Source organism: Eriocheir sinensis, chromosome 10, assembly GCF_024679095.1.
Source record: "Eriocheir sinensis breed Jianghai 21 chromosome 10, ASM2467909v1, whole genome shotgun sequence".
NCBI lineage: Eukaryota > Metazoa > Arthropoda > Malacostraca > Decapoda > Varunidae > Eriocheir > Eriocheir sinensis.
The window spans coordinates 21,322,069-21,349,328 of record NC_066518.1 but is presented as its reverse complement, the minus strand read 5'-3'; the positions used below and the strand labels follow the sequence as shown (position 1 = coordinate 21,349,328).

The window sequence follows — 27,260 nt, the reverse complement described above, 5'->3', positions numbered from 1 at the left end:
TCTTCGCCCGGTTTAGAGCTGCACACCTTAAGCTCAGCCCGAAGAAATGCTGCCTGTTCCAAAAGGAGGTCCAATACTTGGGACACATCGTGAGCGAGGCAGGAGTACGCACTGATCCTGAAAAGGTGGCTGCGGTAAGGGACTGGCCGACACCCACCAACGTGAAGGAGCTGCGGAGCTTCCTCGGATTGTGCTCATACTACCGCAGGTTTGTGAAAGGCTTCGCTACGATTGCTGCACCACTGCACCTCCTGACGAAGAAGGGGCGCAAGTTTGACTGGACAGCGGAAACTCAGGTTGCCTTTGAGAAGCTCAAGGAGGCCCTCATCAGCTCGCCCGCACTCACGTACCCAGACCCCTCTAAACCTTTTATACTGGATTGTGATGCCAGTGATGAGGGGATTGGTGGAGTGCTGTCCCAAGCATGTGCCGACATGGAGCGGGTTGTGGCCTACGTCAACAAGAAGCTCACCCCAGCCGAGAAAAACTATTGCGTGGCCCGGAAAGAACTCCTGGCAGTAGTCAAGAGCCTTGACTTTTTCCAAGCTTACCTGTACGGTGCAACTTTCACCATCCGCACGGATCACGCTGCATTGCGGTGGCTGAAGTCATTGAAAAACCTTGAGGGCCAGCTTGCTCGCTGGATAGGTAAACTAGAGCAGCAGCACTACACTATTGTGCACCGATCTGGGCTAACACACGGTAACGCGAACAGCTTGAGCCGGCGCCCCTGCTTACCTGAGTGTCAACATTGCCTCCAGAGGGAAAGCATCCAGAATATGTGCCGCAGCACTACAGTGGAAGAGACAGCGGAGGTGCCATGGGAAGACTTGGGAAAACTGCAACGGGAGGACCGAGATCTGCGACCAGTTATGGAGTGGCTGAGTCAGTCGTCAACGCGATCTGGGTGGGAGGTAACTCGAGAGAAAGCCCTACCACCAAGAATTACTGGACTCAGTGGGACACTCTTCGGATGGACAACGGGGTGTTGCAGCGACGCTGGGTTTCTCATGATGGTCTTGACCACTACTGGTCCACGGTGCTACTTATGAAGTCCCGGGAAGGCATCTTGAAAGAAATGCACGACATCATCACCAGCGGACACCTTGGGGTAAAGAAGACACTGAGTCGCCTGCGCCAAAGGTTCTACTGGGTTGGCATGAGGAAGGATGTGGAAGAATGGTGTCACGCGTGTGAGGTGTGCTGTGCAAAAAAGGGTCCCAAGAAGCGTCACCGTGCCCCATTGCAGCTATACCAGGTTGGAGCCCCAGTGGAACGGGTGACAGTGGATATAGCAGGACCCTTGCCTCTGACGACGAACGGAAATAGGTACATCTGCGTCGAAATGGATTACTTCACCAAGTGGCCGGAAGCCTACGCCATCCCTGACCAGGAAGCCACTACCATCGCTAAGGTATTGGTGGAGGAGTTCTTCTGTCGCTTCGGTGTGCCTAACGAGCTCCATTCCGACCAGGGAAGGAATTTTGAGTCAACAGTCCTTGCTGAGTGCTGCAAGCTTATGAGTATCAAGAAGACCTGGACAACCCCTCTGCACCCACAGTCAGATGGAATGGTGGAGAGGTTTAATTGGACGTTGGGCCAGGAGCTGGCCAAGCAGTGCAACAATGACCAGTCTTCATGGGATCAGAAGCTGCCTGCGCTCTTCATGGCCTACAGGTCTGCCGCCCACGAGCCTACGGGGTATTCACCGGCAAAGCTAATGTTTGGACGTGAGCTGCGATTGCAGGTGGACCTACTGACAGGAAGGCCTCCTGGGGAAGGCCTTCCAAGGGACGCCTCCAGTTTTGCCCGTCAGCTAGAGGAACGGCTGGGAGAGGTGCACCATCAAGTCCGTGGTGCCTTAAAGTTCTCCGGGGATCGAGGCCATGAAGCGTGGTTACAATATGAGGGCAAGCCACGTTGACTTCAAGGAAGGAGACCAAGTCTGGCTTTACAACCCGCAGAGGAAGAAGGGACAGTCTCCGAAGTTACAAAGCCCCTGGGAAGGCCTTTATACTGTGCTAGAACGCCTCTCCTACGTGACTTACCGAATCCGGAGAACGGAAAGGACCAAGCAGAAAGTTGTACACGTCAACCGGCTATGGAGGTACCACGGTCCGGGAAACTACACCTGGGACAACTACAGACACCCAGCAGCCGACGAAAACGCAAGGGACGTCCAGGACCGAGAGGAGGTCGACGACGACCTTTCAGCCTAAGGAGATAACCCCCCGGCTTCGGCAGATGTTCCAGGGACATCCGAAGAAGCGGACAACGACGAGGCGCACCAGGAAACAGACGCGCAGGAGGCAGAGGATAGAAGACAGAGACAACGCAGACGTCCACGGTGTCAGGAACCAGAAAACGAACAAACAAGAGGAATAGCCATAACAGTACAGAGTAAACATATCATAGGACAAACACTAACAAAGAGGGAAACAACGAGGATAAAGAAAAACAGATACCCAGAGAGGAATGAGAGATATACAAATGTGTAAACATCTGACAGGACAAACACTAACAAAAAGGGTGACATATATACAAGTGTAAACATCTCAAGTACAAAAGAGGGGAAACAACGAGGGTAAAGGAAAACAGATACCCAGACTCAGATACAGAAAACAGATACCCAGTAGGCGTGGTCAGAAAGTGTGAACAACCATTGAAAAAGACTCTGACCCGTGACGTCAGTCGTGGCGACATGTTATGAGCCAATAATTTAACAGAAAAATCACTGAGGGAGTGTCTTAAGACTGACTCACGAATAGCAGGAGAAGTAAAACAATACAACATAATGAGCGAGCAGATGGGTGTGACAGGAAGTATTGGCCATTGGTTATGTAGAAAATTAAGGGCGTGTCAAGGATGTAAGTCCGCCTAAAGCAAAGAAAAATGTGGCCTAGAAATCAGTGGTATGAGTAGACCGAGCTTGGTTCTCGCCTCAAGCCGAGGATGGCTGTTGTGATCTTAATCGTGAGTAGAAATTCGAGAATCTAAGGGAAACCGACTGTATTGTCCTGGAGATTATAATGTAGGAGATGTGAAGTAGGATTGTGAGTGGGACAGGATTGTGATTATTTGTTTGCGATGTAAAGCAAAGGTAAAACCACTGGGTGTGGTAAAATTGGGTGTTTCCATGACTTGTAGTAGATTATACTATAGGAATGTGTTATTAGGATTTTGTGAAGAGAGTACATAATGATTATGATGTAAGCAGAGAGATACAAACCACTGCTTGTGGAACGACGAGTGTTATTATTATTGGCAACAACTGAGCACATATTGTAGTATTATGTTTAAGACATGTCGTTTGTCATATGTTGCATCCATTGCTGAATATGCCAGTGTTATGATCGTCTGAGCATAGAATATTGCATAAGGCAATTTCTTTCATTTAATTTTAAATAAATGTATATTTTCTTTTTCCCTTGTTTATCCCCGAACTCCAGTCTCCAATAACAACTTAAGCCGGATCACGCTACCAGGGATACGAGACAGTGAAATCATTTATGGAGTAATTAATGAGTGATAAAAGAGTTGATTTAATACAAGAAAAGAAGGGTCTAAAACTGGCGGCAGCGGTATAGGGATAAATAGGGACATGTGCTTACAGTGCTTTTGTTTAATTTACTCTGACGAGAAACCGCCTCTTATTTTAATTAAGCTTTGCTCGTTTTAAGTGGCGGAAATAATAGTGACGATTTAATTATATAATTAATGGTTCTTCCGGAGGACATGGACTTTGACGATATGGTAATGGAAACTCTGGCCAACCACTGTTGTTCTGTAGTGCAATGGGTAGCACACGCGACTCAACCGAGAATTCATGAGTTCCGTCCCGGGCGGAGTGGAAAGGGATGGGCAGTCTCTCTCCACCCGCGCCGCGATCCATTCATCAGTGAGAGGGTGTCAGGTGACAGGCAGCGGCAGCGTCCTGCCTCTCAGGTTTGTTTGTTTTAGGATTGTTACCCCAGGATGGAGGGGAGCACGGGGCTCTACGCCTCACAGGGTGGTGGTGTGCCGCGGCGGGCATGCAGCCATAGAGTGACTTTATAAAGGCCTAACCCGCGTCCCCCAGGTAGGAAGTGTAGAGTATGATCTAGAAAAAATGTGAAATACTAAGAAAAGTGTGAGGTATGGATAAAAGTCATGAATAAAAAATAAAAAAAAATGAAGCATATGGACAATAGTGTGAAGTATTAAGATAAATGTGTGAAGTAAGAGAATCAGAGGAAGAGGAGGCCAGGGTAGTGCCCCCCTCAGTTAACTACTACAAATAACATTAAATAAATAAATGAATAATAAGTAAATAAATAAATATGCACACTTGCAGTGGAAAAAACGGAAAATGAGCGAAGAACAAAACAGGGAGTAACCTTTAATATAATAAGATGAAAGTTATAACGAAGAAGGGAGTAACCTTTAATATAATAAGATGAAGGCTATAACGAAGAAGGGAGTAACCTTTAATATAATAAGATGAAGGCTATAACGAAGAAGGGAGTAACCTTTAATATAATAAGATGAAGGCTATAACGAAGAAGGGAGTAACCTTTAATATAATAAGATGAAAGCTATAACGAAGAAGGGAGTAACCTTTAATATAATAAGATGAAGGCTATAACGAACAAGGGAGTAACCTTTAATATAATAAGATGAAAGCTATAACGAACAAGGGAGTAACCTTTAATATAATAAGATGAAGGCTATAACGAACAAGGGAGTAACCGTATCACATAAATATAAGGAAAAGAAGGCTATAACAAACAAGGGAGTGACCTTAAAAATAATGAAAAGAAGGCTATAATTAACATAACTCAAGAGTAACTTTGTTAGGCAGATCGCACTACTCATGATAATACGTATGCAAAAGTGGCAGCACTCCTAGAAACAGGAGCGTGCGTGAGTTTTTAACGGATGAATTTATTAAAGAATTAGGGCTCGCAGTAAATAACTGTGAAGCGAAACCCGTGAATATTGTCTCTGTGCAAAGATACCATATTGAAAATGACGGTAAAAGACAAGTTAATATGGAAGGAAAAAGTAGTTTCCAAGACTTATTGATAACACGCGATGTAGATTTGCCGACTCATATTATGTTGAGTACTGATTTGTCGTGTAGCACGAGATTATTTTGAAAACATTGCAACTAAATGAGGAACAAAAGAACGAAGCTTAAAACTGATAATAGAAGGCGAAACCATACAATTATGCCAGGAAAAATATGTCTTATATCTAGAGGTGAAGGATCTTAGCTAAATGTAGATGGAAATGAAGAAGGTCTCACTGAAAATAAGGCCGTACGTTGCCAAGCAGCGGAACCTTTGCAACTGCATGCATCTGTTGCAGGTTACATAACGCTAGTGACGCAACTACGGGCAAGTGAAGCTTTATTTGAGCCTTGTGTTAGTACTCCTCAGGCTAGAGTCTTGTGCTCAGGGATAGTTAAGTTAACCCCTTCATCTGACAATCAAAGATCTTATGTCACTGTGCCGTATTTGAATATTGAAAGTGAGTGTAAAGATAGATGATAATACAACGTTAGGATTTGTGAAGCCTGTCACTCATGAGCTATACGCTGATCTGCCACAAGTATCTAGTGTACAGACCGCTGACACAGCTAAAACAGACTCGAAGCCCGCAGAGCTTGAAGTAAGGAAGAAAAGCCTCTATCAAATTGTTGACGCTAAATTCCCAAGTGAAGAGAGAGAATCAGGTTTTAAAGTCCTTAATAGATAAATATATAACAGTGTTTTCCACAGAACAAGAACCATTAACAGTAACGCCCTATTTTTTTAAGCACCATCAAGCAAAACACTGATGAAGTAGTGTACAGGCGTCCATATAACATTCCTATCAGTTATCATGACATAGTAAATAAACAACTTATATCGCTCCAGCAACAGGGTGTGATTCGCCCTTCGCGATCACCCTATAATGCCCCACTTATCCCAGTGCCAAAAAAAGATGGAGTACTACGACTTTGTCTGGACTTCCGGGCACTTAATAAAACACTACGGGACGACCGGTACCCACTCCCTAATATAACTATCATACTCAATCAATTGGGAGATAGTAAGTTTTTTTTTTCATGCCTAGACATGAAACAGGGTTACCATCAAATCCCCCAAGATGAAATCAGCAGAGAGAAGACGGCATTTTCTTCTCCAGCAGGACATTGGGAATTTACTTCCCTCCCCTCTGGCCTTAAAACAGCCCCGTCCTGCTTCAAGAAAATAATAAGCACTGTCCTTACAGGAGTATTAAGCAACAAGGTTCAGGTGTACCTTGATGACATAATTATCCTGGGCGATATATTTTCTAATCACGCAGATAACTTAGAACAAATTCTGGATCGCTTAAAGGAAGCCAAACTGACTCTTAAGATGGAGAAGTGTAACTTTTTAAGGACAAAGTAGATTACCTGGGCCATGCCATCCGCTCAGAGGGAATAAGACCTCAGTCTAGCAAGCTGGAGGCCATACAAAACGTCCCGGCCCCCCAAACTGTTCATGATTTACAGTCATTTCTTGGATTGACTAATTATTCTCGCAAATTTATTGCAAATTATTCACAAATTGTTGCTCCTTTTCTAAAGATTTACAAAGGGAAGAACGGTACACTAAAAGAATAAATACAAATAAAATAAAACTCCACTCATATGGACGGATGAGACAAAAATTGCGTTCTCAACCCTTAAGGATAGAATGCTTGGTACAGTCACTCTACGCGTCCTACTACAATACTGGTGGAGTATTGCAATAACAGGATAATGATGATAAACTAAGACCTGTATCTTTTTTTGTGAGAAATTGAATACGGCAGAACAGCGGTACAGTATAGTTGAACGAGAGGCTTTAACTGTAATTTATGGGTTACACGTAAACCGCCCATTAATACTGGGTTACCCTGTTGAGATCCACACGGGTCACAGACCTTTAGTCTGGTTGTTACAGGTAGCTAGTCCCAACGGCAGGATAGCTAGATGGCAGACTCTCATGAGTTAGTATGGTTTCACAATCAATCATTTGCCTGGCAAGGAAAATATAGTAGCAGATTTTTTTATCAAGGATGAAGGCTCAACAGGACACTGAGATTGAATTAGAAGGACACGCGCGATAATGTTTGTGGATGGGGAACAACAAAAACCGTGGAACACGTGGATAATGAGGGGCAAGGTATTGCACTAGTGCAGAAAAAGAAACAGGCGCCGAAAGATGAGAAAATAAAATATATGATATGTATGGACCTGAATAGTGAGTGTATTGGCCACACACTTGACTGGAGTATTCAGGAGATTAGTGAGCTGCATGATGAGCAGCCAGCATATAAGTATGCTAAAAGAAGGAAGCCCCATGAATGAAAATTGAGCAAAGACTCAGAGAAAAAAGGCATAATGTGAGATGCCGCCCCTGTTAGAGGTACAGGTGGAAAATGTGTTATATTGTGTTGAAGATGGGCATAATGTAAGATGCCGCCCCTGTCAGAGTTACAGGTGGAAATAAATTATGTGTTTTAGTGAGTCCGTACGGAGAAGCCACTAAGGTGGTGATTCTACCCCCCAAGTATTTCCAAGGCGATAACTCTGGCTCATTCGTCGCCACTGCAGGGCACGGAGGAACCAAAGTTACGTTATTTCGGTGTAGAAAGTTCGCTTTCTGGCCTGGAATGAAACGGGATGTAGAAAATTATGTAAGGAAGTGCGTCATGGTAGTCGTTTTAAAAGTGAGTTGGGAACTTGCACCCTGCTCCTTGGCGGCAATATCCAGACGTCACCGCTCCTTTTGGAAGAATACACATGGTCCTTGTGGGTCCCATGGGTGTATCGGACAATGGGGTTCGATACGAAATGCCCATAGTTGATGTTTTTAAAAGGTATTTGATTATAGTACCCTTACGGAGTAAGGAAGCCCGCGAAATGGCAAGGGCGTTGTACGTGGATGTTGTTTGTGTACACGGTGTTCCTCAGACAGTTGTTACAGGTCAAGGTTCAGAGTTCGTTAATTCCGTGATGCAGGAGATAAATTAGAAGCTACCTGTGCGACACGCGAATAACGGCTTACCATACAAATGGAAATGGAGTAATAAAGCGCGCAAATTATACTGTTGTTAACATTTTGAGGAGAATGTTCTAGGAAATGTGTCCGTTTGGGATATAATGCTACTTATAGACATCTTGGCCTATAATCCTGCGTATTATCGCACCATAAAGGAGTCCCCATTTTATCGAGAGAGACAGAGAGATAATTTTTAGAGATCCTCCTGTACCCTACACTATGTTAGAAAAAAATTCAGCAGCCCTGGTATGATAATATTTACTCCTATAAAGAGGAAATGGCTGCAATTGCAAGAAAAGTTTATGATATTGACTCCTATAAAAGAGGAAATGGCTGTAATTGCAAGGAAAGTTTATGATATTGACTCCTGTAAAGAGGAAATGGCTGCAATTGCAAGGAAAGTTTATGATATTGACTCCTATGAAAAGGAAATGGCTGCAATTGCAAAGAAAGTTTATGATAGATGCCAGGTTTACATTGAAAAAGGTAGAGAAGAAATAGAAAAGAAATACAAAGCTTCAAAATCAAAACTATCAACGTTGGAGACAGTGTTCCTCAAACGAGACCACAGAAAAAAGTAAATAAAAAGTTGTAATTTATTTTTGATGGACCCTACAGGGTAATAGAGAAGATCAGTGATATAATGGTAAAAATTATAAACCTCAGGACTAGTAAGGTTTCAACGGTCCCCACAGATAGAGTAAAAGTCCTTCATGAAGATTGCATCGACGTGCAGCAATGTCCAACGATTAGGCGAGCATACCCTTTAAATCCAGAGACAGACACTGATCTATTCTTTGCATTGCTCAACCGTGAAATCGCTGAGAAAAATTCTACCGAAAATGATAACTCGTAGCGGAGAGGTGACTGCTACTCATGACACATTAAATAATGTTCGTTCTACACCAGCAATAAACAGCTGATGCACAGGCCCTACCTTCTCAGGTTACTCTCAAACTTTCAGAGCCACCTCGGCATAGATAAAGCCTTCGCTCTTCGACGGTACAAGAATTGCCTAATGTAGTGTCAAAACTAATACGATATAAAACAGGAATAATGTATAAGGATGAAAATGCAATAATTGAGCGGAATTATGACGAAATAAACCACAGATTGATTTGACTCTTTCGGTGTACGACTCATTGACACAACAGGAGTCCCCAACACGTGCTGGCCAAAGTTTCACACCAACATACTATCTATATTATAGTCCTCACAGATAGAGACTATAGTACCGTTTAGCCTCACAGAAGATATTTTAGCTGCATTATATAAAGCACGGATTTTAACTGCTTCGTTACCTGAAATGTTATTCAAATGTCACCTGAGTATCCAGCTGTAAAAGCAATAAAATACACACTCTTTAATTTTGAAAAAGACTTCAGTTCACTGTTGCATCATCTAAGAAAAGTTTTAGGCTATGTGATGACTACTAATCAAAACAAGCTGCATGCTTCTATGATTTATAAAAAATAAAAATAAACGGGAAATAATTATTTTTTGAGGATCCTTGTCTAATAACCTATTTGGTACCGCGACCCAGGCTCAAGTTGATGCTATTCATGAAAAAATAGAGGACTAGAGTCATTAACTGAGAAAGATTTTATATAGTTAAATGTTTATTATGGAAAACTCAACATCGTTAAGTAATATGCATGCCATGCTATATGCCTTTAATAGGCTATATTCAGCTGTAGATGTATTGAACCAAGTTGTGCGCCAATTTTCTATAGACTTTGGCATTAGGAAGAGAAACAAGCTCCTACAGGCATTGTTGTATTTTGACTTAGCATTCAGACACATAAGTCCAGGTATACAAGATTTAAAGTTCAGTCTGCAGGCTTAGCTGCAAACATACATAACTCCAACCATTATGTGAGACAAACAGTTGTTCAGCACATTAAAGGAAGCCTAGGTTCGGCCTCCAGGTCTTTTGTGCCTTGCAGCTCTTGATTTTTTAGCTCTATATAGGGATGTAATAACTGTCCTCCAGGACAACGGCTTTGCACGATTCTCGTAATTTCTATTTCACCAAACCTTTGCGAGGAGATCCGATTGACACCTTTGATGTCTTTCGAATCGACTCCCTTCCATTTTCTGTGCATTTTCTGTGCAGTGTTGATTCAAGATGTATTGCCTTCAGTGAGAATAGGACAATATATTTTATGCTTTCTAGTATAAAACACTGTAACAAGAATAACCATATGTTAGTTTGTCCTCCCACAGGCCCCTTCCATGAGGCTAGTGACGCAGCCTCTTGTGAATCGGCTGCTTTCTTGAAACATGAGTCAGTGATCAACCTCTGCCACACAATAGTCTTGAAAACATTTCCCCCTATGTTTATAAAAGGTCCTGGCTACTGGACCTGTTCACTTGCCTCCCCCATCACTCTGACACTCACATGCCATAACCTGTAAACAGACATACTGTCAGCTTGACGGGTAGTGGTATATTGACGCTTCGGCAAGGTTCTCTTCGCAGTGCTGAGTCCATCCCCCTACAGGAGCTAACAGCTGGCTTGCAGCCCCTCAATTCTGTGGTCGAGCCGGATCAGCCCTTTCAACCCGTAATCCATTGGTGGATTGTCTTCGCCATTGTCGTGATCCTGGTTCTACTGCTGGTGACGTCTGCCGTGGGGTATTCCTATGTCCTGCGCTACGCACGACGCTGCATACTTCAGACTCAAGCCAACTGCAGACATTGCAACGAGTATCTTCTCCACCAACACCTGTGAGATCTCAGGGGCGAGATCTTCCGGAAGGGGAAGTATGTCAGGAACCAGAAAACGAACAAACAAGAGGAATAGCCATAACAGTACAGAGTAAACATCTCATAGGACAAACACTAACAAAGAGGGAAACAACGAGGATAAAGAAAAACAGATACCCAGAGAGGAATGAGAGATATACAAATGTGTAAACATCTGACAGGACAAACACTAACAAAAAGGGTGACATATATATAAGTGTAAACATCTCAAGTACAAAAGAGGGGAAACAACGAGGGTAAAGGAAAACAGATACCCAGACTCAGATACAGAAAACAGATACCCAGTAGGCGTGGTCAGAAAGTGTGAACAACCATTGAAAAAGACTCTGACCCGTGACGTCAGTCGTGGCGACATGTTATGAGCCAATAATTTAACAGAAAAATCACTGAGGGAGTGTCTTAAGACTGACTCACGAATAGCAGGAGAAGTAAAACAATACAACATTATGAGCGAGCAGATGGGTGTGACAGGAAGTATTGGCCATTGGTTATGTAGAAAATTAAGGGCGTGTCAAGGATGTAAGTCCGCCTAAAGCAAAGAAAAATGTGGCCTAGAAATCAGTGGTATGAGTAGACCGAGCTTGGTTCTCGCCTCAAGCAGACCTGCTACTCACTCAGCCGAGGATGGCTGTTGTGATCTTAATCGTGAGTAGAAATTCGAGAATCTAAGGGAAACCGACTGTATTGTCCTGGAGATTATAATGTAGGAGATGTGAAGTAGGATTGTGAGTGGGACAGGATTGTGATTATTTGTTTGCGATGTAAAGCAAAGGTAAAACCACTGGGTGTGGTAAAATTGGGTGTTTCCATGACTTGTAGTAGATTATACTATAGGAATGTGTTATTAGGATTTTGTGAAGAGAGTACATAATGATTGTGATGTAAGCAGAGAGATACAAACCACTGCTTGTGGAACGACGAGTGTTATTATTATTGGCAACAACTGAGCACATATTGTAGTATTATGTTTAAGACATGTCGTTTGTCATATGTTGCATCCATTGCTGAATATGCCAGTGTTATGATCGTCTGAGCATAGAATATTGCATAAGGCAATTTCTTTCATTTAATTTTAAATAAATGTATATTTTCTTTTTCCCTTGTTTATCCCCGAACTCCAGTCTCCAATAACAACTTAAGCCGGATCACGCTACCAGGGATACGAGACAGTGAAATCATTTATGGAGTAATTAATGAGTGATAAAAGAGTTGATTTAATACAAGAAAAGAAGGGTCTAAAAACGGCGATACGACGATTATTATGTTTTTGATTAATTTTCTTATGTTTATATATAGTTAAGTGTGTGATCGGGACGATCACAAGTTAGAGGGGGGGATAGTGTTGTGCTGGAAGCTTCCACCGTGGTCTATGGGCCTCTGGAAGGCTCCAGGAGGAGCGAGCAGGGGAGCGGGGAGCAAGGCTCCGCCCGCGCCCCCCGGGGCCCGCGGCCAAGCGCCAGGCGGGAAGTGTTGCCAACTCGCACATATTTGCTACATGTTCTTGTATGATCGACAGAGCTGGGCACTTCCGTACCTCTGTCCGCACCTCCGCTCCTCCGGACCTGCGGACCTTTAAACGAGGTGCGGAGGTCCGAAGTGCGGAAAGTTTTTCAAAAGTGCGGAAGTAACAGGTGCGGAACGGCAGTATTTTAAGTCCGTACCTCCGCACCTGAGGTTTTCAAGGATAAAAAAAATGAAAACGACAAACAGTCCGCGCTCTGCAGTAATACTTCCGGTCGTTTACGCGGTCTGTGCTGCAGGGCATGTTTTCCCGCCACTTGAGTGACGTCACTCATTCAGATTTACGGCCCGGTTCAAAATATACCGTTTGTCGTCCGTCTTAAAGGAAGTGCGTCATCAATGACAACACCACGTGCACGGATAGCAAGAACCCAAGGTGTTGGTTTCCTTACGTCGAGACACACGTGTCCTGTTGCCATATTGTACAAAACTGGGAATGAAAGAAACGGTCACATTATTAAAACAATGTCGCTTAGATTACCACTTTTAATTACTGCGTATCAACCTTTATATTGGAAGAAAAAGGACTTCATAGCTATCATTATCAGAACAGTGAACTGGCGTATGGTGAAGGTATGGCAACAGTCTCACAGATTTAAAACATGATAATTTAAATTTAGACAAGATTTAAATTTAAAAGCACAAGGTATGACGGTGACGTCACTGATGACGTACGCTCTTGCATGAGTAACTGATGACAAACGGAGCAGTCTGAACCGGCCCTCCTCTCTCTCTCTCTCTCTCTCTCTCTCTCTCTCTCTCTCTCTCTCTCTCAACAAACAAAGACACGCGATTAAACAGACACGGAAACATATATCAAATATAGTGTACATACATGCAATTAACCGTGCCAGTTATTCTTATTTTCCTGATTATTATTATTATTATTATTATTATTATTATTATTATTATTATTATTATTATTATCTTTATTATTTTATTGATATTGTGGCAGACAGAGCCGAGTAGCAAAGTTCTCACTTGTGGTCACGAGAACATGTGGTCAACATTATTTGAACATGTGGTCACGAGAATGTAACAACATGAAGGAACAAGGTTTAGAGCCGTTACCTCTCTCTCTCTCTCTCTCTCTCTCTCTCTCTCTCTCTCTCTCTCTCTCTCTCTCTCTCATATACATACATACATACATACATGCATTTATACATACATATTACATACATACATACATACAGGCAGTCAGCAACAACTAACACACACACACACACACACACACGCTGTTTCCGGGGTACGGTGTGACCATTTTATTATTAAACAGGCTGTGACCAGGCTACATTAATTTTATTTTTTCCGCCACTTGGGAGTGACGTCACTCCTTCCGGTTTGAGCATGTTCCTGCCAATGCCTACGATGCCTACGTCCGTTACCATGGTATAAAAGCCGATTTACCGCCTTGGGGCCCCCATTCCTCTAGTATTTCTCGCTCTGCTGACAACTCACACGCTAGTACGTGTCTTGCCCGGGACTCTAAGCAGAGAAAGTAAGCCCAAAGCTCTGGAAGCACTGCAACAGTTACTTACGAAGTTACTGTGCTTACTGTTTAGTTTTGCCATGGATAAATACGTTACGGTTACAAAAATTGGTCAGGATACGGTCAGAACCAGCACGCCTGCACCCACAACCAGTACCCCATCGTTGCTGGATACGTCAGACGTTGCCTTGTCTCAACTTTCTGAAGTGTCCCGGTTGTCTGACGCAGAGCTGGACTCCTCCCAGCTATCCATAGAAGGCATGGAGGATAATGAGACTGAGGAGGATCAGAGGAAGAGGCAGGAGGGCACCCGACAGCTCAAGTCTTTGCTGGAAGACCTTGGAAAGTAAGTAAAATTTATTTAACTAATCTATTTATTTTTTTTCTCGTTTTTTTACCATTTTAATGTAACTATTTGAACTTGATATTTTATACGTTACTCTTAATAAGTTAAAGTTCTTATCGCATCGTGTCAATTAAAACATTTAAACATTTTTTTAGGTTCTTTGTCTTTGACTCTTACGTCAAGACAGAGAAAGACACTCAAGAGGGGAAGGTTGTCCACACTGGGAGAGCTCGTTGTCAGGAGAAGACCTGTCTGGAGAAAGGGGGGAAGGCTGCCAGCTACACCTACACCACCAGGAGCAAGGGGAACCTTAAAAAGCATTATGAGAAAGTAAGTAAATAATATCTAAATAAGTGCCTACTGCCTGCCTACAGTGCCTACTGCCTGCCTACAGTGCTTACTGCCTGCCTACAGTGCTTAATGACTGCCTACAGTGCTTACTGCATACAAAATTTCAAAATACAATTTTTTTTTAAATAAGTAATATTTTTATTTTATTTTCTTGTTCTCAGATGCACCGTGCCATGCTTCCGAGTGTCAGGGCGGCCTTTGAAGGGGTGAGCAAGAGAGGCCGTTCCAAGGCCAAAGAGGACGAGCTCCCCGCCAAGAGGGGTGGTCGCCAGCTCTGCATGGAGGAGTCCTTTAGCTGGAAGGACAGGGTGACCCCAGAGTTGCTTAGGAAGACTTGCACCAGGTATAGTAAAAGAAACACTTTTAAGTTCTAATAATAATTTGAATTTCTAATAATCAATAATTTTTAAAAATCGATTTCAGGTGGTTCATTGACACTATGATGCCCTTGAGCCTCACAGATCACCCCACCACCAGGCACTTCTTCAGCCTCCTGTCGCCGGAGTTTTCCGCGCCATCCAGGAGGACCCTGGGGAGAGACATTGACCAGGCCTGGGCCACTGCCAAGTCGGACCTCTCTAACGCGCTGTATGAGGCCAGCTACGTCGCCACAACAGCCGACAGCTGGACGGCGCACAACAGGGCCTTCATTGGCATGACGTGCCACTGGATCGGCCAGAATCTCCGCCGCCAACGTGGCACATTAGCGTGCAAGGAGATCAAGGTAATTACAAAAAGAAGAAAAAAAGTTAACACTTTTTTATATACCAGTGAATATATTGTGATTGTATTTTATTCAATGGTAATGTTAAACTAAGTACTATATTAACTAACATCAGTTATCTTTAAAAATGCTATCATTAACAAAACACTATATATTTATTATTCTTTTCCAGGAGAAGCAGACTAATGTGGTCCTGGCGCAGGCCATCTATGACACCCACCAGGAGTTTGGCCTGGGGAACAAGGTGGTAGCCACTACCACGGACAACGGCACCAACTATGTGGCTGCCTTCAAGTACTTCGGTGCAGGCGATGTGCCTGTGGAGGGAGAGGAGGAGCAGGATCCTGAGGTGGTGGTTGGCCAGCCTGCAAACCTGCATGCCCAGCTGAAGGAGGTGGTTCCTGCTATGATTAAGCTGCCCAAACACTACAGATGTAGGTATGTATGTTTTGTTTTCTGTGATAAGTTATTTGATAACAGTTAAAACGTTAAAGTTTTGAAACAAGAAAGTGTATAAACGTCAGAAGTTAAAAAGCTTTAAAAGTTTTTTTTTAATTCCAGTGCACACACCCTCAACCTTATAGCCACTGCCGACGTCCACTCTGTGCCTGGATGGAACCAAGGCTTTAGGGCGCCATTCACAAAGGCTGCTGCAAAAGCCCAGGGGACTTGGAACCTGCAGAACCGCAGTTATGTGGTGACCAATTCCATCAAGGAGAAGACTGGGAGGAAGCTGAAAACCTTCTGTGTTACTCGGTAAGAATCCATCAAGAATATTTAAGAGATAATGTTGTTTGAGTCAACAATAGAATGGCTTAAAATATTTGGTTACTTCTTACTTGTTTCAGTTGTTTGTAATTAATTTACATTTCCAAAGGTGGAACTCCTACTATGATGCTATCCAGAGCCTGATGGACGTCCTCTCCAACCCAGAGAAGATGCGGGCGTTGAATGAGATCCTCAGCAAGGGAGGGGCGGCGACGTTTAACGAGATGGATAAACATGTGAGTGAAATTAATTAAAGTACTTATTGTATGCTTTTCTATAACGTTTATTGGTTATTTATAAAAGTTGACTACATCATGTGCAACTTTTCAGATTTAATTAGAATAAATAAATAAAATTTTAAACTTTCCTTGTAGGTTCTCTCTGAGTACCTGAAGGTCATGCAGCCTGTGGCAGAGTGCCTCGACAGCCTACAATCCGAGACCAACGCCTACATGGGCACCTTGATGCCTGCCTTACAGCTAATGCAGTTTCAGCAGGAGAGGCTGAAAGTTGACAGGTAAGAAACTTATTTCTTTGACATAGCTACAACATTCGTAACAAAAGCTACGTAGTCAATAGTATACTTGTTTAAATATATATTTTCAAAAATTTCAATGTTCTTTACAGGAACCTGAAGTTTGCTCTACCGCTAGTGTCGGCACTACTTGGGAAAGAGGGGAGTGGCAAAGGCTGTTACGGCAGGTTTGCTGACCAGCTTCAGGACGCCGATATCCTGATGGCCACTGCGCTCCACCCCCACTACACCATGTCCCTGGTGCGGCACTTCAATCCTGACCAGGCAGCCAACATCCAGGGCCGTATCGTCAGGGAGGTGAAGGAAATTGTGGGCACAGAGCTGGAGAGGCAGCCTGAAGAGAGGAAGGAAAGGGTGGACAAGTTCCACCTTCTGCTCTCCAGTGCCACAGTCCCTGAGGTGAGGTACCAGGAAGAAGTGGAGGAGACAATTGTAAAAACACTAGAAGACTGGAAAAGGGAGATGGTGGACATCCCCCTCAGCCCCAACCTGTTCCCCGCCCGCTACAGGGGTGCCTGGCTGGACCTCTTCAAGAGGTACAACACCCCTCTCCCCAGCTCTGCTGCTGTAGAGAGGCTGTTCAGCTCTGCGGGAGATATCTTGCAGGCTAAAGGTCCAGCCTCAGCAACGTGAACTTCGAGCAGCTGGTGTTTGTAAGGGGCAACATGCACCTCCTGGACTACAAGGATGTGGGGCAGCAGCACATGGAGGAGGAGCAAGACTTGTAAATTATAATGAACTTGTAAACTTGTGAATCATTTTTATACCTAGTCATTTGTGAAAGATACATATAGTAAACTGAATCAGCAACATATCTTTCCTTATTCCCATATCTTCTCTTCCTCTTTTGAATGATATTAACCGGAATTTTCTGTGTTGCATGTGTACTGAGGTATGATAATTATGATGAGTGTAAAAGTAGTTACTTTACTTCAGGTGGTGGAGATTCTATGCGTTAAAATGACAATAATGATAACAAAAATAATGGTAATAATAATAATAATAATAATGATAATAATAATGCTGCTGCAGTATTGCCTTGTATTTCTTTTTTTTAAGGTACGGACTAGATTTTTCAGGCGCGCTTTAATAGTTTTGGGTACGGTACCGGAGGTGCGGAGGTGCGGTACCGGAACGAGTGAAAAAATTTTAGGCGCGGAAGTACAGGTACGGACTATATGTGTTTCGAGGTGCGGAGGAGCGGTACCGGACTACCCGATATCCAGTAACGCGCCCAGCTCTGATGATCGAATATATACTGTAACGTTCTAAACTGTTCTGTTCGGTATATGTATAGAAGAGGGCGAGAGGAGTCAGTCCCTGTCATAGTAAGTTAGCTAGTGGTCAGTGAAGAGTCAGAGTGAATTGTACTACTAAGGAAGAATATTAAACTATAGAAGCTGTGCAAGGTGTTTACATATCTCCCTTCCACATAGTCTCCTGACGGCGACACGGAACCCAAGTAACACGTCCGGCATAACATTATTCTTAGATTTAAGGTTTAGGCTTTCCCATTGTGGCCAAAAAGGTATTTAGCATGTTTTGTATTTTTATACTGTGTCTAGAATATGCACATATAGACAGTCAAGTGAATTATAGTCGGTATAAGCCAGAAACATTACCTAAAGATGTGTGTACGTAATTTCTTTCTGTGTTAAATTCACTACAGAAACCTAGAAGATGCGATATTTGTCAGTCAAAGACCAAGACAATGAAAGCCTGTTTAGATACTATTTGAGTTACCGCTCGATGTAAATACTTCCGATTTTATTTGCATTACCCTTCGACGTGAATACTTTCGTTTCTCCTCGCTCCACATGCTGACGTCATTTTCTGCGAGCCGGTTGACCCTGTGTCCTTTGATCCTGAATCTGAATGTGTTAGATTGCGTATGTTACTTGGGAGAGGGGTGGCAGGAGGGAAACGTTAAACTTAAGCATCTTGGGGACTATTAAGTAGGTAACAAGTCTGGGGAGAGGGGAGAGGGAATCTTTTTACAGTACACGAAGTAATTTTAATTTACTGAGGACGAAATCAACTGAAAACAGTGTACGGACACGCGTCTAGACATTGACTCGAAGAGAGGAAAGGGGGAAGGAGGGAGGGGTTGTAGCAGTCACCGCTCAAATTCCGTGCTCCTTCCCCTCAGTAACACTAAGAAGATGGGCGCTACAAGCACAGACTAATAAGTGTATTTGTATTGTCTCAGTCCGTGTCGCGTCTTCAATGTTTAACTTTTCTTGTATTCGTTTTTCTTTGACTGTCCGTCCATGTCCTTTTGTTGTCCACCTTTACACATTGTTCCACACACACACATCAACACTTATGTAATCCACACAGTACAACATCCACACAAACGCATACACAAACAAACACCTATTATATGTGTTGTGCGTGCCTTAATGACCTGCGTATGTTTGCCCATCCAGGAATTCTTGTCCCAACTTGCTGGTTCCACCATCTTCTCACGTGTGGACCTCGTCAAGGCCTTTCACCAGATTCCAGTCCATCCTGACGACATACCGAAGACTGCCGTCATCACGCCCTTCGGTCTCTTTGAATACGTTAGGATCCCGTTTGGACTCATGAACGCGGCCCAGACCTTTCAACGCTTCATCGACGAAGTTCTCCGCGGCTTACCCTTCTGCCTCGCCTACATAGACGATCTACTCATCGCTAGCCCGGATGAAGCCTCTCACAAACAGCACCTTCACCAAGTTCTCACCCGCTTGCAAGACTACGGAGTACAGATCAACGTGGTCAAGTCTGAGCTCGGTGTTACTTCCCTCACCTTCCTTGGCCACACTGTTACTCCAGAGGGCATCGGTCCACTCAACTCAAGGACTGAAGCCATCCAGCAGTTCCCGAAGCCGTCCACCCAGCGCCAACTCAAGGAATTCCTGGGTATGGTTAACTTCTACAACCGTTTCGTCCCACACTGCTCTCTCGTGCTCCAGCCCCTCTACGCCATGGTGAAGCCCTGCAAGCGTGGCCAATCGGTCACTCTCGCCTGGACTCCGGACGCTGACGTCGCCTTTCTTGCTGCTCAGCGACACAGTCATGCTGTCCTTCCCTGCCCATGACGCGGAGATCTCCATTGCAACAGACGCCTCCGACACTGGGTCTGGTGCTGTCCTACAACAGTTCGTCGACAACGCCTGAAAGCCGATTGCCTTCTTCTCCCTTAAGCTCTCCAAGTCTGAAGCCAAGTACAGCGCTTACGACCGGGAACTTCTCGCCATCTTCAAGGCTGTCAAACGTTTCCGCTACTTCATTGAAGGCCGTCGTTTCCACGTGTTCACCGACCACAAGCCCCTCACTACTACCTTCCTGAGGAACAAAGACTCTTATACACCACGTCAACTTCGCCACATGGACTACATCTCGCAGTTCACCACTGACATCCGGTACATCAAAGGTGCAGACAACGCTCCAGCTGACGCCCTCTCCCGCAACATTACCGCTGTGACGTCCTCTTCACTTGATTACGCCGCCATAGCCGCCGATCAGTCCGGCGACGCAGAGCTGGAGAAGCTTCTGGACAATCCGGCGCTTAAAGTGAAGAAAATCACACTCCCAGGCACCAAGGTCACTCTCTACGCTGACGTCTCCACAGCCACCGTCCGTCCCTACCTGCCACAGCGACACCGCTATCAGGCCTTCCGCCAGCTTCACGAAATTTCTCATCCTGGCATTCGAGCCTCGCAGCGCCTGATGACGTCCCGCTTCATTTGGGAGGGAATTAACAAAGACGTCAGACTGTGGACCAAAACCTGCACCGACTGCCAAGCCTCTAAGGTGATGCGACACACTCACTCTCCACCCGGCACCTTCACGCCCGTCACGGAGAGGTTCGACCATGTCCACATCGACCTTGTTGGTCCCCTGCCACCCTCCGTAAGCCACCGCTACATCCTCACCTGCGTGCATCGTTTCACACGTTGGCCCGAGGCCGCCCCCATCGCTGACATCACCACGGACGCCGTCGCCCACGCCTTCATCGCTACTTGGGTCTCCAGGTTCGGCGTCCCTCTCAGCCTCACCTCAGACCGCGGCGGCCAGTTCGAGGCTAACGTGTGGAACAAAGTTATGACCCTCCTCGGCATCCGCCGCTACAGAACGTCAAGCTATCACCCGCAGGCTAACGGCATGGTCGAGCGCTTCCATCGGCAGCTGAAATCCTCCCTCATGGCCTCCACCCAACGCTACAATTGGTCCCTGGCTCTTCCCTTGGTCCTCCTCGGCATCAGGTCCTCCCTGAAGGAAGACCTGCACCACTCCTCGGGTGAACTAGTTTACGGCACCAACCTCCGGCTCCCAGGCGAACTTCTAGCGCCTACACCTGACACAACCCCCTGCGGCGTCCAGGACTTTCGCCCGCCTTAACGGTGCCATGAGGAGCCTTCAGCCGGTGCAGCCTCGCTCTTCCCCGAAGAAGACCTTCGTCAACCAGGACCTCAACACTTGCACCCACGTCTTCGTGCGCGTGGATGCCGTCCGGCGGCCCCTGCAGCAGCCATACCAAGGACCCTACCGCGTCCTGAGACGGACCAGAAAGACTGTCACGATTGACAAACATGGTTCTCAGGACGCGGTCTCCATAGACAGGGTCAAGCCGGCATACCTGCTGGCCCCAGACCAGGCGCCCCAGCTCTCCGTCGCCGAAACAACACCGTCTGCGTATCAACATCCCCGCAACAGGAAGATATCGTTCCTTCTTTGAAGTCACTGGGAGGGGAGTATCTGTAGTAGTCACCGCTCAAATTCCGTGCTCCTTCCCCTCAGTGACACTAAGAAGATGGGCGCTACAGGCACAGACTAATAAGTGTATTTGTATTGTCTCAGTCCGTGTCGCGTCTTCAATGTTTAACTTTTCTTGTATTCGTTTTTCTTTGACTGTCCGTCCATGTCCTTTTGTTGTCCACCCTTACACATTGTTCCACACACACACATCAACAATTATGTCATCCACACAGTACAACATCCACACAAACGCATACACAAACAAACACCTATTCTATGTGTTGTGCGTGCCTTAATAACCTGTGTATGTTTGCCCAAATAAAGTCACCCTGACGGATATCGAGTTTCTCTATCCGGGAACCTATTAGCACTTGAGAGCACTCGCTACCACCAACAGGGTAATACAGGACTGGTAAACATTGACTCGTCTGTACAATACATAATATATATTTTCATTTAAGCTACTGGAGGCTAATTTCCGGGCACCACACGGTGCAACGAAATTCACTCAACTCAACGGGACACAAAAAAGTGGGGAACCATCCGGGATCATCATTAAAGAGTGTCTATAGTCTATCGACTCTTAACTTGAGCCCTGTGGCTTGGCCCGGGGAACCCCTCATTGTCTACACATCTAGCGATGACCTGACCATGGCGATCTGTCTCAATGTTAGTCTGTACGTTATCGTTTTATGGATTTTATATATATATATATATATATATATATATATATATATATATATATATATATATATATATATATATATATATATATATAACACGACAGTAGGATGTTATGAATGACTTGGAATATGAGGGAAAGACAACGACTCTGTAAACCTTCCATTTCACTTGGCAACGTGGCTTATGCGACATTGCCGCTTGTGGGACCTTGGCAACTGGCGCCAGGCCGCACCATTCACCCTTCTGCCACCGCGGAAGACTCACGTAGGTCTGCACAGCCAAGCAAAATATATTATATATAACGTAAATAAGAGAGAGAGAGAGAGAGAGAGAGAGAGAGAGAGAGAGAGAGAGAGAGCTCCTTTGAGGAGAGTGATGGGGTGATGTGGCAGTAGCGCGGCTCAGGGGAGCCGTGCCTAAAGGCTCAAGTTAGAGTCGATAGGCTATAGTTGTTAATAGGTAAATACGGCAGCACAAATGGAGCTACACGTTTGGCTAAGCAGAGTTCGCATACTTAACGCCTAGTCAACGAACGCTTAGGGACATATTTGTTTACTTCGACACTCCTCACATCCTTCTATCTATTTTTCGTTATCTATATGTAAATATCTGTGAATATTTTGTGTTATCTATATATCCTTGTGTTGTGACCCTTGTGTCTGCTTGTGTTGCCACCTTTTTCTTGTCACCCGTATATATTTTGAGGTGGATTTTAATGGTAGAATAACGGATTGACATATACTTTTGCCTATGAATATTTCGTGAAGGCCTGGCGTAAAAGCAGTAAATGTTAACTAGAATTAACTATTAACTAGTCCGCGCCTTATTAGTGTTGCCATCAGGGGAAGCTTTCTGTCTCCCACATCCGCCGAGATTCCTCAATTGTGAAACCAGACAAGTTTCACTTGTAATTTGTATATTCTTAGTGAAATGTAACCCTGATCACCCCTAAGCTGATTAGAGTACTGTATGTCAGGTCCGGAATGTAATAATTGTGGGATTGTTACATTCAATGTTATAATCCTTCTGGCAGGTTACCTCTTCAAAAGTGTTCCGTTCTCTAAGGGTCGCTCCCTTCCGTTTCTCTGTTCATGCCCAAGATAATTTCAGATTCAAATGAGTTACACTTCTGATTTGATTTAGGACATATGTTTGAAGTACATTACGCCTCATCTGTATATATGTTTGATGCTCATTACGCCTCGCCCGTGCAAATACGTATCAATATATATATATATATATATATATATATATATATATATATATATATATATATATATATATGTATATATATATATATATATATATATATATATATATATATATATATATATATATATATATATATATATATATTTTTTTTTTTTTTACGTTGTTGCCTATTGCGCCGGTAGGCATCTTCCCGGTGGGGCCTGATGGTCGGCCCAAGGCTTCTTCCAGGTGGGGCCTGATGGTCGGCCCAGCCCGTTCTGGCGCAGGCGAGTGTTTATAGTGGCGCCATCTTGCATTGGCTCATGCTGCCCCCCGGAACTCGTTCTTGATTCGCTTGGACGGCTTCCTCTAGAGTCCGGGTTGATGGGTGGTCTTCAGGACAGCATGTGGGTAGTTTTAAGCCACTCGGCGGTGACTGAAAAATCCGAGTGGTAGCGTGGGGATTCGAACCCGCGTCGTCCATCACGCGGTGAATGTGAGCCCAGTACGCTACCACCTACGCCACCGCTACGCCACCCGTTAACCCTCTAGCGCCCCATGTAACATATATGTAACATTCATTTTGATAAGTCATATACAAATTTAGTTTTTTTATAAAATAAATTTCATTATCTTTATAACCCAGTGTTACACCGATGTAACACTGAGCTGAGGTGAGGTGAGCTTCCTGTTTTCTATAAGTACGTGAGAGGGCCCAGTCTCCCTGGTGATGGCGTAGGTGGAACCTGCGTTTATTTTGCTCGGCTTTGAGTCATCTCAACAATTAATAATGCGTAAGTATGGTTTAATTGTTCTGATGGAATTAATCGATTAGATGTTATTAAAGATTTGCATGAGATAAGGAACATCAAAGATGTTGTATTTTCATTGTGATTGATGTTTATATAATGATGTTACATAATTATGTAACATTGGGTCTTTGGCATATAAAAAGCTGTCATTGTAATATCTTCTGTTGTTGTACCGCTTACTTTTCTACGTTGTTAGCAACTGGTTTTCGTCCTATACGAAAAATTATATATAATACTGAACACTAGCTTGTGTAGTTTTACATACAGGCCGGTAAATACTAGGCTATACTGTTGATATAGCCTATTACGCTTACGTGTAGCTTATGCCATACTGACAATTTTGTATTTATGTATTTTTTTTTCTATATACAGATAATGGCTTCACGACGTAGTCTATGTATCGACGAAATACTAGACACCATTGATGCCGACACGAGTGACATTGCTGAAACCAGTGGGGATGTTGATGATGACATCGCATTTGTACCTGCTAGGATTCCCTCATATGTTATCAGTGATAATGACTTCAGCTCCTGAGATGATGAACCACTATCCAGTTTTGCTGCACCAGTTAGCAAAGGATGGGCTAAAAAAAAGTGTCTACTGCAGGCGTAAGAAAACATATGATGTTACAAATACATTTTTTTTCAGGAGATAATTTCATTCCTCCATCATATGGAAAACTGGGCTCACCATATCAGAATTTCAAGGAATTTGTCACTGATGATATGCTAGATATAGTTGTACAAAATACAAATTTGTACAGTGTACAGAAAAAAAAAATCTATAGATATTTCCAGAAAAGAGCTTGAACAAGTGATTGGCATGTACTTCAGAATGGGCATTGTACACATGTCTGGTGTTCGGGCTTAGTACTGGGAAAATGACACTAGGTATGCCCCCGTAGCAGACATAATGAGTAGAAACCGTTTCCAGTCAGTTATGTCATTAATTCATTTTGTGGACAACTCCACATGTATTGATGCTCTCAAAATGGACAAACTTTGGAAAATAAGGCCATGGATAGATATGTTCTGAGCTCAGTGTTTGAATATCACACCAGGGGCGGTATTAATGAAGGGTTCTAGGAGTCCATTGATGAGATGATGATCCCCTTCAAAGGTAGTTTCAGTGGCATAAAACAATATATGAAAGGCAAACCTCACAAATGGGGCTATAAAATTTTGGCTAGAGCTCGAGCAAGTGGAATTTTGTATGATTTTGATATATATCAAGGTAAAAGAGGCAAGTCATCATTTGGGGATAATTATACCGAATCGTCTCCGCAATTGCAACCTTGAATCTGATGCTGTTCTTAAGAAACATGGAAGAGGATTTTTTGTCTTCCGGGAGGAGCAGAATCACAATTTTGTGGCAGTGAAATGTGATACACGGGCGGTGACATTAGTTTCTACTTACGCTGGCCCAGAACCAACAAGTCAAGTGTCCCGATGGGATAAAAGAGAGAAAAAAAAACATGTTCAGGTCCAGATTCCCCTCACTGTGAAAGAGTACAATAGCCTCATGGGGGGTATAGACCTCCTGGACTGCTTCTTTGCCAAATATAAGTGTCACATGAAGTCTCGGAGATGGTACATGACTCTTTTCTAGAATTTCATTGCCATGGCTATGATCAACGCCTGGTTGCTGTATAGGCGTGACTCTGCCCTTCTTCAGATTCCAAAGAAGTCAATTCTCATAAGAAGAAATGTTCAAGTACAGGTGGCAACAACACTGATTGAAGTGAACACAGCTCCAAAGCGAGGACGGCCTTCTACAGAACAAAAAGAGTCTGCTCCAGCTCCTTCAAGAAATATGAGGAAAGGTCATTGTGTGGATGTGCAATTCTAATATATTTATGTCCAAGGCAGTATGCTTATAAAATCATAACACAATAAATTGAATTCGAAATCGAAACACTGTCATTTTTATTACCGATATAAGGAGGGAATAAATAATAACCGAGAAAACCCGATGTTACATATGTGTAACATTTCATATTGATCATTAATCTACTCGTAAGACCCAATGTTACAAATATGTAACATACTATATTTCCCATAAATGCTAAGATGATGTGAAAATACCACCATATTGGTTCTATAGAGTCCAATATAGTAAAAAAAAACCAACAAGGCACTCTGGGCTCTAGAGACTTTCAAGATAACTGAGTATTAACTCTAGTGAGCGTCTTGACAACCATACTCATTGTCCTACTTTGTTATTCTCAGTTAGAGCGCCGTTATACCTCACGCTGCACTCAACATTGAGGAATGTATCGGCAACCAGTTTGTTGAAGAACTCAAAGCTGCCAGAGTACCTAAAGAATAATTAAGATACATTGATCATAGCTTCGACATAATTTTTGCTCGTGATGCAATTAATAATGACTCTTATACATCCTCATCTGGAGTAGATTCACAAACCGAACTTGAAGATGACCCTTTAGGTATTCAGAGCTCTCCTGAAAGTACACTCTTGCTCGAAATCGAGAAAGTCAAAATTCAATATCTTAAAATGAAATTGGAATATGAAAGATAACATGAACAGATGAAATGGGAGTATGAAGACAAAGTGAACATGACAGAGAATATGTATAAACTAAATAAGCATATGAACTAAAGGATAAAGAAAACAAAGACAGTATGAGCTAGATGTCATTCAGTTAAGCGCTAAAGAAAAAGAGAGTCCCATTTCCAGTAAACCAGACATCAACAGTTTCGTAAAACTCTTCCCTACCTTCAACGATAAGACCCAGATTATTTTTTCCGAGAATTTGAATCCACTGCTACCCATTTCGAAATACCAAAAGCAGACCGGGTTTTGCTCCTCAAGCCTAAGCTCTCTGGCAAAGCTTGGACGGTGTTTGGAGGTATTCTAAACAACACCGACTATGATACTGTCAAATAAACTATACTCTCCTCTTATTCCATTACCAACGAGGATTACCGACAAAAGTTCCGGATCTTACACAAACTCCCCCATCAGACGTTTATGGAATTCGCGTCGGAGAAGCTTCGAGCCCTCCAATGCTGGCTCAAGTGTGCCTTAGTGACCTCGTTTGACTAGTTGATTAATTTAATCGCGTTTGAAGAATTCACTATAAAAATCCCTTATTCCATCGTGGTGCATCTGTCTGCCAAAGGGGAAACAAGCCTATTAAAAGTTACTAAGACTGCTGGTGTTTTCTACCTCTTTCATCGTCCTGGCGCTGCGGGGGTAGGAAGGTTCAGCCTTACGTAAAGTCACGTGCAGAATCGCAGGAAGACA

The 27,260-nt window shown here is 43.7% G+C and overlaps 1 protein-coding gene across 1 annotated transcript; it reads left to right on the top strand.

Annotated features, from left to right (window-relative positions):
* The first annotated feature begins 14,257 nt into the window (after window positions 1-14,257).
* Window positions 14,258-17,193, top strand: LOC126996364 (uncharacterized). Its single transcript, XM_050856737.1, has 7 exons — window positions 14,258-14,512; window positions 14,695-15,257; window positions 15,430-15,695; window positions 15,819-16,013; window positions 16,135-16,261; window positions 16,400-16,542; window positions 16,653-17,193. The coding sequence occupies exons 2-7, from the start codon at window positions 14,973-14,975 to the stop codon at window positions 17,191-17,193; spliced, it is 1,557 nt and encodes a 518-aa protein (XP_050712694.1). The 5' UTR covers window positions 14,258-14,512; window positions 14,695-14,972.
* Window positions 17,194-27,260: the final 10,067 nt, after the last annotated feature.

Excerpts from the sequence above, each read along its gene's own strand:
- LOC126996364 (XM_050856737.1), top strand. The coding sequence starts at position 14,973 with ATGATGCCCTTGAGCCTCACAGATCACCCCACCACCAGGCACTTCTTC. Across the intron at positions 15,696-15,818 it reads CCCAAACACTACAGATGTAG|TGCACACACCCTCAACCTTA; the intron begins GTATGTATGTTT and ends TTTTAATTCCAG. Across the intron at positions 16,543-16,652 it reads GAGAGGCTGAAAGTTGACAG|GAACCTGAAGTTTGCTCTAC; the intron begins GTAAGAAACTTA and ends TGTTCTTTACAG.